At 51.2% G+C, this 11,620-nt stretch overlaps 3 protein-coding genes across 3 annotated transcripts; all 3 read left to right on the top strand.

Moving 5' to 3' along the window:
* Positions 1-2,950: 2,950 nt before the first annotated feature.
* V2A60_002950 (uncharacterized protein) lies at positions 2,951-3,472 on the top strand (the record flags this gene model as incomplete). The annotated part of the gene is made up of 1 exon (XM_083254294.1): positions 2,951-3,472. One exon carries the CDS (start codon positions 2,951-2,953, stop codon positions 3,470-3,472), a length of 522 nt encoding a protein of 173 aa, XP_083110420.1.
* A 979-nt stretch (positions 3,473-4,451) lies between these two features.
* On the top strand, positions 4,452-6,133 carry V2A60_002949 (C2H2 type zinc-finger-domain-containing protein; the record flags this gene model as incomplete). The annotated part of the gene is made up of 2 exons (XM_083254293.1): positions 4,452-4,579; positions 4,636-6,133. 2 exons carry the CDS (start codon positions 4,452-4,454, stop codon positions 6,131-6,133), a joined length of 1,626 nt encoding a protein of 541 aa, XP_083110419.1.
* A 2,262-nt stretch (positions 6,134-8,395) lies between these two features.
* On the top strand, positions 8,396-10,598 carry V2A60_002948 (uncharacterized protein; the record flags this gene model as incomplete). Its single annotated transcript, XM_083254292.1, has 3 exons — positions 8,396-8,462; positions 8,536-9,270; positions 9,325-10,598. The coding sequence occupies 3 exons, from the start codon at positions 8,396-8,398 to the stop codon at positions 10,596-10,598; spliced, it is 2,076 nt and encodes a 691-aa protein (XP_083110418.1).
* Positions 10,599-11,620: the final 1,022 nt, after the last annotated feature.

Below are 11,620 nucleotides of genomic sequence, written 5' to 3'. Positions count from 1 at the left end.
ACCTGGGCAAGCTTTGCCACACGTGGTATGCTCGGGTCTCCTACCATTCGTTTGCTTGAGAAAAATAATAGCCCAAGTGTAGATCTCATTTAGCTCGCATGATTCTTATTCAGAGCTGCCGAACAACTCTCGTATTTTGCGCAAGATTTCGTAGCACTGAGGATGGCGATGCGGGAAGAGATTACGCTGTATTATATGTATACGCCGTGGAGAGGCTTCTGAAGAAGCCAAGCAACCGCGCTTTCTTGATATAGGGCTGGAATTTTTCTGGGAGGTCATTCTGGAGGTACTTCGGATCTCTCAGATACTCGGCTCCGATTTGTTCCCGGTATTCGAATGGGACATACTGCGGCGTGAGCCAGGATCGAGCAAAAAACCGAGGGACTCTCGGAGACTGCTGTACTGAATAGTGTTTGGGGGGGCAAACCTGGCAATGTCGGTGAGTAAATTCTGACGAAACGAAAAAAGAAAACCCGGGCGAGGTTTGTGTAGAATTGTGAGACAGCACAAAATCTAGCTGCGTGATACCAGGCATCTGCGACGTGAGATAGATGAGAAGCGGCTCTCTCCCGCCGTCTTGAGCTTTGCCGTCGACATCGGTAGCCCCGAGATCACCCCGAAACTGAGCAGTCGGGACCAAAGGTCCGTAGATTTTTGTCGCCAGGTCATATTCTGTTTTCAGAGCCAAAGACCGGAGTCGGCATTGAACAACTTATTCTAGATTAGCACCAGCGTACATGGAGTAGCTGCAGACGCCTTGAATGGGAATTTCGACAATCCTGTCGCAGCCAGTGATGCTGCGAGCTCTCTCTTCGAAGTCAGCCTTGGCGGCTGTTGTCCTTGCGAAGAAAAGAAAAAAAAGCGACGATTTCGTCATTGACGGCATATTCTGTCTTGCTAAACCTCAACGCTAGGTAGCTAACTGCTTGCAGGCGGCCACAGAGTTTCCAACAAGGTCATAAATGGAGAAGTTGTCGGTTGGGGAGGGCATTTCTCAGGGTAAAAGTTGCAACAAACACATCGACTGGGGACTGGGGAGCGACACCACGTCAAGACGGGCACCACTTTGTCTACTTATCAGTAAATAAGCTATCCCCAGGGATAAGTAGAGCATGCCTATCCGCGTCCGCCATTACTACGTATCTGTTCATAGCCTAGATCGTAGAAACCTAAGTTGCCTAAATAAAGACGCCCGCCCCTTCTCCGCTGGCTCTTTACATGCGTCGCTTTCAGCATGCTTTCGAGTCCACGAACAGTCCGAAATAGAGTAATACATATCCAAAATTCAACGCTAAAGCCGTCTATACAGCACTCAAACTGACCGAATTAGTTACATTCAGACGCTAAACTTATCATAAAGTCATTATCGACAGTTAACTCGCAGTCGCCCCTCTCCATATACAATATTATATATGAGTTTCTAGCGAAATAGTAGTTACATTTCAAGTACGGAGTACCTGATACTCTTACGTAGACCAGTTTCTTAGTGCTACTCAGTAAAGAAATCAATAGCTCTTCGTATAATAGGCCCAGAATAACCTCATACTGGTAGACGCAAGATTAGACAGACTATCAGTATCATAGTATTTTCAAGTCACACGTGTATAAATTATCACCCTCGGCGTTATGCGCCCAGAGCTACCCCTCGTCTATAAATCTTGTGTTTTAAATCACGCACGTACGGATACTGATAAGAAAGATCGCTCTAAATGGTCGTTTCGGTCTTCTTTACCGAGATAATCCTGTTGTCACACTCTTGGCATATATGTGGGTGCAGACTCGAGCAAACATTCGGCGTGACCCACTGCCTGGAGGCCATCGAGAGAGTGTCGGATTGTGTGAATTCTATGCGTAACGAAATGGGAAAGTCGAAGCAGGTGACGAATTATCCTACCCGGGAGCTGTGAAGAAACGCAACACCCTCAGTAGCTTGAAGACACCAGTCCAGCTATTGCGACTACGTGATCATAGCGTTAGAGACAAGATAGACTTCAAGGCTGCCGCTGCCGCCTCGCATCTACTCAAATATCACGTAGCCATACATCTCGTCGGCAGAACATGAATGGCTCATCATCTTGATCAGTCGTCGGTGAGCCTGAGGCCGTTTGTAGGTGAGGACTTCACACACGAGTTGGCCAACTTGGCGATGCCTCTCGTTAGAAAGGCGGCAAGGGAGGTACCTAGGTGGCTAGTACGTAGACAAGCATTCACATCGCACTCCGGTGTGGTAAACTTACTCCTCAACCCCACGAAGTTTCCAAGTACTCAGTACACCGTACACGTTTCCAGCCAAAATTAACGTCTCCACAGATCCAACTTCGAAGGCTAATGCTCCAAGTGTTCAGCATCCTATCTTCAGTAGCAGAGGCTCGATCGGCCGTTTTCGCGGCTGTGCGTCACTGCTTAGTGTCGTTCCCATTATTACTTGTGTCACTGTGCGCACATCTGTTTTCTAATCCGCCCTCCCACTCTGTTACGATTCAAGTACCGAGTATGATTGGTAGTATATGCAATATTCCAGGATATTTCTTGATGCCAGCGGTATAGCTAAAAAGGGGATGGACCGAAGAAGAGATACCTTATACTGAGTAAGGGCCCGACAGGGTGTAAAACTTTCGTCTCGCACCTACTGATAAGTGACATATGCTCGAGTCATGACTGTTAATATGGAAGTGTAGGACGTAAGTGCGCCTGACGTCTTGGGGCATGGGCAATTTTAATTGACGGGTATATTATAGTGTAAGTACAGAATACGAGCAGCAAAGGGTCGAAGCCTTGGCGTGAGGAAGGACATGTATTTAAGGTGCTAAGCCAACCGCCAGAACAGCAGGACAGCAGAACATCCTCTTTCAAGCCCATCCTTCCACTGGCGGCACCGATAATCTGCATCTTTCTTCATATACGCTTTACAAGTCACAAGAAAACAAGATTCTTTCACCATTCCTTCAACATGAAGCTGTCATTCATGTTAACCCTCTGTGCAGGCGTTGCTGTTACTACGCCAGTAGGAGCACGTCAGGGTTTGCAAAAGCTACCTTTCTTCAAGCCTGGTAATAGAAATGACCCTCGCCTCTGCGGGACGAATTTCGATGTATGGAACGAGCGCTCGTCTGAGCGCTGCGTCGGTACAATCAAGTACTGCGAAAATAAAAACTGGCGGATGTTTCGCGAGAAGTTTGACAGTGTGGACGAGTGCTTCCAATCCCGACAGCCAGCACCACAGCCAGCACCAGAACCAACAAAGCTCCCGTTCAAGGTCAATAGGACAGGGATCCCTCTTTTCTGCGGTCCCGTTGATAGTGCGGCAGATTTTGACAAGAAGTACTCTGAGGACTGCGTTGGTACAATCGAGTACTGCAAAGAAGAAAACTGGTGGGATTTTGGCGAGAAGTTTGAGAGTGAGGATGAGTGTCTCAAATCCCGAAATCCAGCGCCTGGAGCCGAGGCGCGTTCCCTACCAGCAACACAGTAAGCACCGGAAGCACCTGCCAGCGTGGACCAGCATAGATCGATCTGGAACTGAAAATGCCGCACAGGATGATCATACCAGGCTATTGGATGCCCTGTGATCATGTGAAGGAAAAGTCACTGGCAATCAAGGTCATCGCGCGAGGAGAAATGCAAATAGCTTCTATAGAGATATCATCATCCTTGCTTCGAACCATTATCTGCATACACCGTGAAATGCTTGATTAGTGAGCGAGCGAGCTACATAGCCATTTGACGTAGCCTGGACACGCCTTTCTCGTGTAGACCTCCTCCTGCACCGTATGCAGATGGAAATGAGAATCAAAAGGTGACGCCAGATGCGAGGAATTGGGCTGGTATTCTGCGAGTGCGAGCTACCACTTTGATCTCGATTTTTTTTGGGGGCCAATGGCTTTCAAATTTGCCCATTATTAACCTTGATCTGGTTGGTGCCTGTCGAGAAATTCTGGTACAATGTCGAGAGGCTCAAGTGCCACTGAAAACGCAAAGGTGCCGTCCGTTGATGTCCATCACGCCGTAAACCCTTTGTAGCGCCAACTACGCCCGAAAAGACGTATTTAAGTCAGACATCCGCTGCCTGGAACTGAGCCTTGAGGCTGGGGCAAGTCGGGGGCTGAAAGGCAGGCACTGGAATATTGCAGTCCAGCTCATGCGTTTGAAAATTAAAAATCCGTCCCAGATGAAGCAGCTTGGCAGCCCGGTTGCCCACTTGGACAATCGGCTCCACTCTTTGGGCCCTCCTACCTAGGCAAGCGGTGACGAAAGCCAAAGAAGGTTGACCCCGCCACCAAAAAAAAAAAAACCTATTGCCACAATCAACGTAGTATTAATAATTCTGCCCCGCGCAGACTCATCCTTTTTGCTTTGCCGGAAGCACCGCCGTCACCATTTTACCTTACACTTCTCGCATCTACCATAGAGACAAGTTGCTTTCACAGATTTTTGTTCGCTGGTTTTAAAATATGGCGAGTGCTCAGCCTGCGGCAGGTGCCGGAGCTGCGCCGTCGTCTCACCCGTACACGTGCAATACCTGCCAGGTTGCGTACAGAAATATCGACCTCCAAAAAGCACATATGAAAAGTGACTGGCAGTAAGCAAAGCACCCTTCCTACAAGCAGCTGGGAAAGCATTTTTGACCGCAAATAGCCGGTATAACCTCAAGCGCCGCGTCGCCACCCTGCCACCCATCTCCGCCGAAGTCTTCACCGAAAAGGTCATTCAAGCCCGGGCAGCCACCACTGCCGAGACCGACAAAGCCTACTTCGAAAAGTCATGCCAAGCCTGCAACAAGACATACTATAGCGAAAATGCCTATCAGAACCATATTCTCAGCCAAAAACACAAGCAAAACGAGGTGACAGCTGGGCCCCCCATCGAGGAGGAGACCAAGTCCGTCGTCAGCTCTACCTTTTCTCTGGGCGAGTCTCTCCCCGCTTCCAAGAATGGCGGCGTGGATTCTGACGCCGAGGACGAGTTCAATCAAGTGATCAAAGGTCTTCAGAAGGCCAAACTGTCCCAGCAGCGACCCTCCCCAGTGAAGCGCCCCAATAACCCTGCCCCGACCACCAACGAAGTGAACGAAGACGCCGATGATGCTGCGACTGAAAATGGAACTGCCACTGGCAATGCCCAGGAGCCAGTGTGGACCCTCAACTCTTGCCTTTTCTGCAATTATGAGTCACCCAGCGTGCCCCTCAATGCCCAGCACATGGAAAAGTTCCATGGCATGTTCATACCCGAAAAGCCCTACCTGACAGACTTGGATGGCCTATTGCAGCAGCTTCAGTTCAAAGTTGCACAGGGCCACGCTTGTTTGTTCTGCGACAAGGTCAAGACTTCGATATACGCCGTACAGACTCATATGCGTGATACCGGCCATTGCAAGATTCCCTATAGCACTGAGGAGGAGCAACTTGACATTGGCGACTACTACGACTTTCGTGCGACATATTCTGACCCAGAAGGCTCAGATACTGATGACGAAATGGGTGACAATGACGCTGGTGGTGCCCGTGTGTCTAAGCCCAAGGTCAACGGCGACGACGAGAAGGAGGATGAGGATGGTGACGGTTGGGAAACTGATAGCTCTGCATCCTCGCTGGATTCCGAGGACCTCACAGCTGTACCGGCAGAAGGCCACTACCACCAATACGATAGACTGAGCAAGCATCCGCACCACACACATGATGACCCGCGACCAAGACACCAGGCAGATGGCTGGCATTCGCGCGCGCACAAGCATACGCACGCCGTCTTTTATGACGACTATGAGCTTCATCTGCCATCCGGCAAATCGGTTGGCCATCGCTCGCTCAACAGGTACTTTCGCCAGAACCTCAACAACTACCCAACTCCTGAGGAGCGCGCAGAGCGCCTGGCGATTGAGGGCTCCGAGCGCCCCGGCTCAGACGATGAGGCTGACGGTCGCTTGGTGCGCCGGAACCGCAGTCGTGGCCGTGCAGTAGCCCCAAGAGGAGCCGCCGGGCTTATCGGGGCTTCTGACGACGCAAAGAAGGCCGTCCGCAAGGAAGAAAAGCGTGCACGAAAGCTGGAGAACTACGAGACGAAAAAGCGAAGTCTCCGCTACGGAGAGCGCAACAACAACCAGAAACATTACTACTACCGCTACGATGGCGGTGGTTAGTCGGCACATGAGAGCGACATATAGATTTGGAGAGGCGTTTGTCCTTTTTCAATTTGCTTGCTGAATAAAAAAGTTTACGTTACCTTTTCATCCACACCCCAGCGTTCGAAATGGACGCACGACGACTAGTACACGTGAGATGTCACAACCATGATGCGCTCGTTTAATGTCACTTTGTAGCAATATATAGGTTACAAGTGACAACCATGTAGACACCACAACCACCATTATCGAGGATCAGCTTTCCCACGCAATAAATCCTTCATCTCAGACTGCTAGGCAACGCACAGCAGGGATTTGTTAGGAAACTCGTCACGGGCCGACTCTGTTGCGAGTTACGACCGGTTTTGACTTTGCACTCCCCAATCTTTCCTACTCAAATTGTTCGGATTACCCGCTCACACGGCGACTAGTATTGCAACCTACTTGGTTACGTTTTACTTGCGTGATAATGCGTTTGGCGAAGATGTACTTTGGCGCTTAGCAATCAGGGAACAGGGGAATTATACACGATTTTACAACACGAACAATATAGTTGATCTACATTCCACCAATACCAGGCTGGAAGCGCCACAGCTTAGGTTCCATTCTACCATGGGACGTAAGATGACGGCAACCGATGGCTTCGACGGCAGATGAGCATCCAACGCCGCGGCCTATTGCATTCGGCCCGAAAGACATCTGAAGTTGAATCAATTATGTTCGGGCACCGGGGCTGCGGGCGCACCTGTACGAGGAAGGTGGTATGAAGTGACATGGAAAGGCGAAATGAGGTAGGGGAACACATGATGGCGAGCGTGTCGCGTCGTTGCGAATGTCGACGGCCCAAGTGTGGATCTCTCTGGACTTGTATCAAAAGGGAAATTTATATGCCATCACGCCTGCATATCGGAGATGAGAAGGCGCTGTGGGAATGACCAGAGGAGAATCAGGAGAACTGGGCCGGTAGGTGTGTGGAGTACCGAATGTGGCTGGCACCTATTGATGGTTGCGAAAGTCCATGTATGCCGACGTCGTATTGAGAGATGTAGGCACTGATAGAGGGAGGTTTCTATACCCACGCGTATGTCTGTGAGAAATTGGAGAGCTACAGAAATGGGTGGCGAGGTTGGCTAGGCTAGGGCCCAAGAGTAGTATGACGCCCCTACGAACGATATTTGGCCGAACTAGGATGGCTATGCATGAGATGCTAGACCGTGTAGTTGCTCTGCTAAGATTGGAAAATGCGTTTGCTTCCTTCCCTTCTTCTTTCTTTCTCGGGTTTCCGTTGTGTATTCTGTTCTTGGATAGGTATGCTGCCTCCTTATGCTTTTCTCGTCTCGTCTGTGTCTCTCCTCGCGGCTCCATGCAAGAAAGAAAACAAAGTCGTAGATGGAGGCTAGGAAAATAAGAGATAAAGAGACTCTGCCTGCGGTAACTGTCTCCCACAGAAGATCTCATCGTAGAGAGGGGGGGAGGGGGGCTTGGAGGCGTTCGCCCCTGACCGCAACCCCGTGCCACTTCCGCACCACCAGAACGTCGAACAGGCACTAATAAGGCGCCGCAACATCACCAATCGAATCATCTTCCACCGTCGGCTCAGTATAGGGCAGTATGAACGGCTAGTCAAGCCCCGGAAAAATTAGTGGCGGCGGGGAAGAGACGCTAATAAAAAACCGTGGCGGCGAACATGGCGATAGGATGAGGAGGAGGAGGAGTGGAAGAGACGGGGGTTGGCTCACGAGACCCATTGTCTCTTTATGCGCCAAGTTGCCAACTTCCAACCCTACTTTTGCTCCTGCAACCTACTTACAGAACTGGCCAAGGTCATTTGGTACTGGGTAGCATTGTGCATTCGAACCCCCTGCGTCCTTGTGTTGCCTCTTCTGATGCCCCTGTTTCTCTACCCCGCCTCCAATTAGCGTTGTTGTAGATTCGTCCCGAAGCGCGTTCTGAACTGGTACGTCCCGGTCGTGGGTTGTGTGCAGTCACACCTCGCCATAACCCCCTTCGGGGTCTCCCATCCCACCGTTCAACGACGGTTCATATTATGTGGTTTGATGATAAAAGTAAGGCCTTGCGCTGCCATTGTGCTCCTGCCCTCCTTCACACCCAATCCTCCCTTACATGGGTCTCACTCTGTGTCGCGCATTCCGTGCTTGTCCACCCACCAGGCAAAGCGAGACAAGAAACGCATACATGCTTCCTATTACGCGCTTCTGTAGCGTGTTTCTTTTTCACTCTCGCTCTCGCTCTCCCATGCTCTACTGAATCCTCAGCACCATGAAGCTAACGAACACCGCTCTAGTTGCGCAAACGGTGCTGGGTTTGGCCGCAGCTGCCGATACACGTATGTAACACGCGACCAATCCAGATCGAGCTCTCTATGCATGAGCTGCAGCTGACCATCGCGACCAATACAGTCAAGCCGTGGACCTATAGCCCTCTCCCCGTTGGTGATGTCAAGCCTGCAGGATGGCTGCTGGGCGAGATGCAGGCCATGGCGTCAGGGCTGCCCGGCCATGAGCATGACTTTTATATATTTGTAAACCAGTCATCATGGCTCAACACACCTGGTAAGGGCGGCTCCGAGTACAGCAACCTGAACGAGGCCTTGCCATACTGGTTCAACGGCCTTGTACCGACCGCATACATACTCGACGATGACAGGCTCAAGACCCAGGTGCACGACGTCGCCGACACGGTCCTCAACTTCCAAGCCGATGATGGCTGGATTGGGCCGGAAACGGGTGACAAGCGCAACTTTTGGGCGCGCACACCCTTCTTCCTCGGCCTTATCCAGCTCGCCGAGGCAGACAAGAAGTGGGAGCAGCGGATTGTCACGGCATTGCATAAATTTTTCCAACTCGGAAACAAGATGCTGCACAACAATAGCCAGGGCTTCACCCGTTGCGCTAGCGATGTCGACTGCAGTTGGGGCGAGGTGCGCGTCGCCGACATGATCATCACTATCCAGTGGCTGCTAGAAAACCATCCTGAGAACAACGAAAGCCAGCTATGGGATACCATGGGCCTGTTTTATGACCAAACAAAGTACAAGTGGGATACTTGGTATGATCCCGCCACGTACCGTAAAGTTGTCGACCCCAGCGATGGCAGCATCACCCCATACATCCACGGCGTCAATGTTGGCCAAGGCAAGTTTCATTTCAGGTCGTAGCCCTCCAGCCGCAGCTAACCAGGTCTCGCAGGTCTCAAGGCATCCAGCGTCGTGTGGCGGTTCAAGGGCGGCGATTACTTCCGCCAGCGTAGCAGAGATGCTGTTAATCTGACATTTACATACCACGGCAGTGCATCTGGCTCTGTTCTTGCGGATGAGTGGCAGCGCGATGACTCGCAGTATATTGGCAGCGAACTCTGCACTGCCGTCGAGACCAGCTACTCTCTTGCCTACATGTACCAGGTTCTCGGAGACAACGATTTCGCCGACCGCGCCGAGACTACGATATTCAACGCAATGCCCGTCATGATGACTGGTGACAAATGGGCCCACCAGTATATGGCATCGCCCAACATGCCTTTCGCGCTGAGCACTATCCAGGCTGACGGCAGCGTGCCGCCCGTCTTCACCACGGCCAACAGTGGTGTAGCCACCACCTACGGTATGGAACCTCTATATCCATGCTGCACGGTCAATCATCCCCAGGGATACCCCAAGTTTGTCACCAACAGTTGGGTCTTGGTCGGCTCTGAAGGTCTCGGCCATGCTCTTCTCGGCCCTACCAAGGTCACAACCAAGGTGAACGGTAGCGATGTGTCAATCGACTGCACAACCAACTATCCCTTTACAAACTCGCTGTCTTACAAGATCAGCGCATCAGGAGACTTTGACCTGTATCTTCGCATACCTGAGTGGATGAACCTGCGCGCTTCTTCGCTTCGTATCCAATGGAAGACAGAGGGCAAGACTACGGCCACGGCCACTGGCGTTGAAGCAAGCGGTGACACGGGCATGCAGAAAATCTCCATCTCCAAGGGAACCACAACCATCAGTTACAGTCTTGGCATCAGCCCAAGGATCGAGACGCTTGCCGATAATACTGTCGCCGTCTTCTACGGCAACTTACTTTATGCTCTCGACGTAGGCTACTCCAAGACGACGAGCCTCCCACACTCGTACGGCGACCCTAAGGGACCTGGACTCAGCGGTCTCCCTTTTAAGGAGTTGCGTGATGAATTCATCAACAGCACCAAAGAGTGGAATGTCGCGATTGACCCGTCGACTATCAAGTACAGCGGCATTGGTGCCAGCGACTCGATGCCGAACCCCATCTTTGAGCACAATGCGCCTGCCAATTTCATGACAGTCGATGGCTGCCAGATCAAGTGGGATTTGAAGATGGGTGTCACTCCTGACCGGGTGCCGAAAGACCGAACCTGCGTCAGCGAGAAGAAGACGTACCGGTTGATTCCGTACGGCGCGGCCAAGGTGCACATGTCGCAGATACCAACGGTGCGATTGTAGCTGCCGTGATTATTTCTCTTTTCATTTATGTTGTTATTCCGCATGCATACCGTGTATATATATATGCTTTGGAGCAGGCATACTGCCGGGATGAGGTTAATGAAATAGAGATGGGCCGGGGTTGATTGCATTTCGTACGATTCTTGCCTTGCTGCCCCGGTGAGCCCACGAAATAAGTACAATAGATGAAGCTCGGTGTGGCACTACTGCCAACCGTTGCAATCCCACTGTAACGTCTATTTCCGAGAGCAGGGCATTTACCAGTAGGTTGCGCCGGAGAGGATATAGAGCCAATCCAGTGGCAGGAACAGGGAAAACTTGCATTCGTGTCTCGGAACCTTAAAAAAAAGTAACACTCAACTAGTGAGCCTGTGAGTGCTGTATCCACTGCGGCCCAAAATACATAGTCGCGCCGTTGATTAAGGACTTGTTGGTGAGCCTGACAAGGCTGAGTCGGGGGTGGCTGTGCTTCAATGTGCAACATCTTCGTCAAGAGATGTTGGTTACTTAGTAATCGCTACATTTCCACTTATATCACGACGAGTTTTGTCTCGTCATGTATACTTAATGCTAGACATTTTTTTGTCCAGGATACGATGTTACTCGATAGGAAGCTGGCTTGGTTGGCGGGTTCTCATTGCGATCGGCCACAATGTAGTATTGCGGGGGGGGAACGCCGTTTCTCTCGGGGGCAGCCAGAACCACCCAGGTAGTTTATCGATTCGTTTCCAATTGATCACGTTTACACTCTGTTTTTTTTCCTGCTCTAGAGACTGACGAGTAACGTCTTCGACTGAGAGGTCGTAAATCAGCAACAGGAGACAACACGAGATGAGGCTGGGGTCGCACATGCGAAGAGGACAAAGAAACCGTGGACGTGCAGGCCAGCCCCGGGCAACAACAAGAAAAAGAAAGTTGGCATGCTTGCATGCGTTGGCGTTGTCCCGCTACGTTGGCGTGTGCTTTGTCCCACACCCTCCTTGCCAGTGGACGACGGGACGGAGGGCTGCAGCCGCACTGGG

Source organism: Cordyceps javanica, chromosome 2 (genome assembly GCF_051103115.1).
Source record: "Cordyceps javanica chromosome 2, complete sequence".
NCBI lineage: Eukaryota > Fungi > Ascomycota > Sordariomycetes > Hypocreales > Cordycipitaceae > Cordyceps > Cordyceps javanica.
This window is presented reverse-complemented; position numbering and strand designations above follow the sequence as displayed.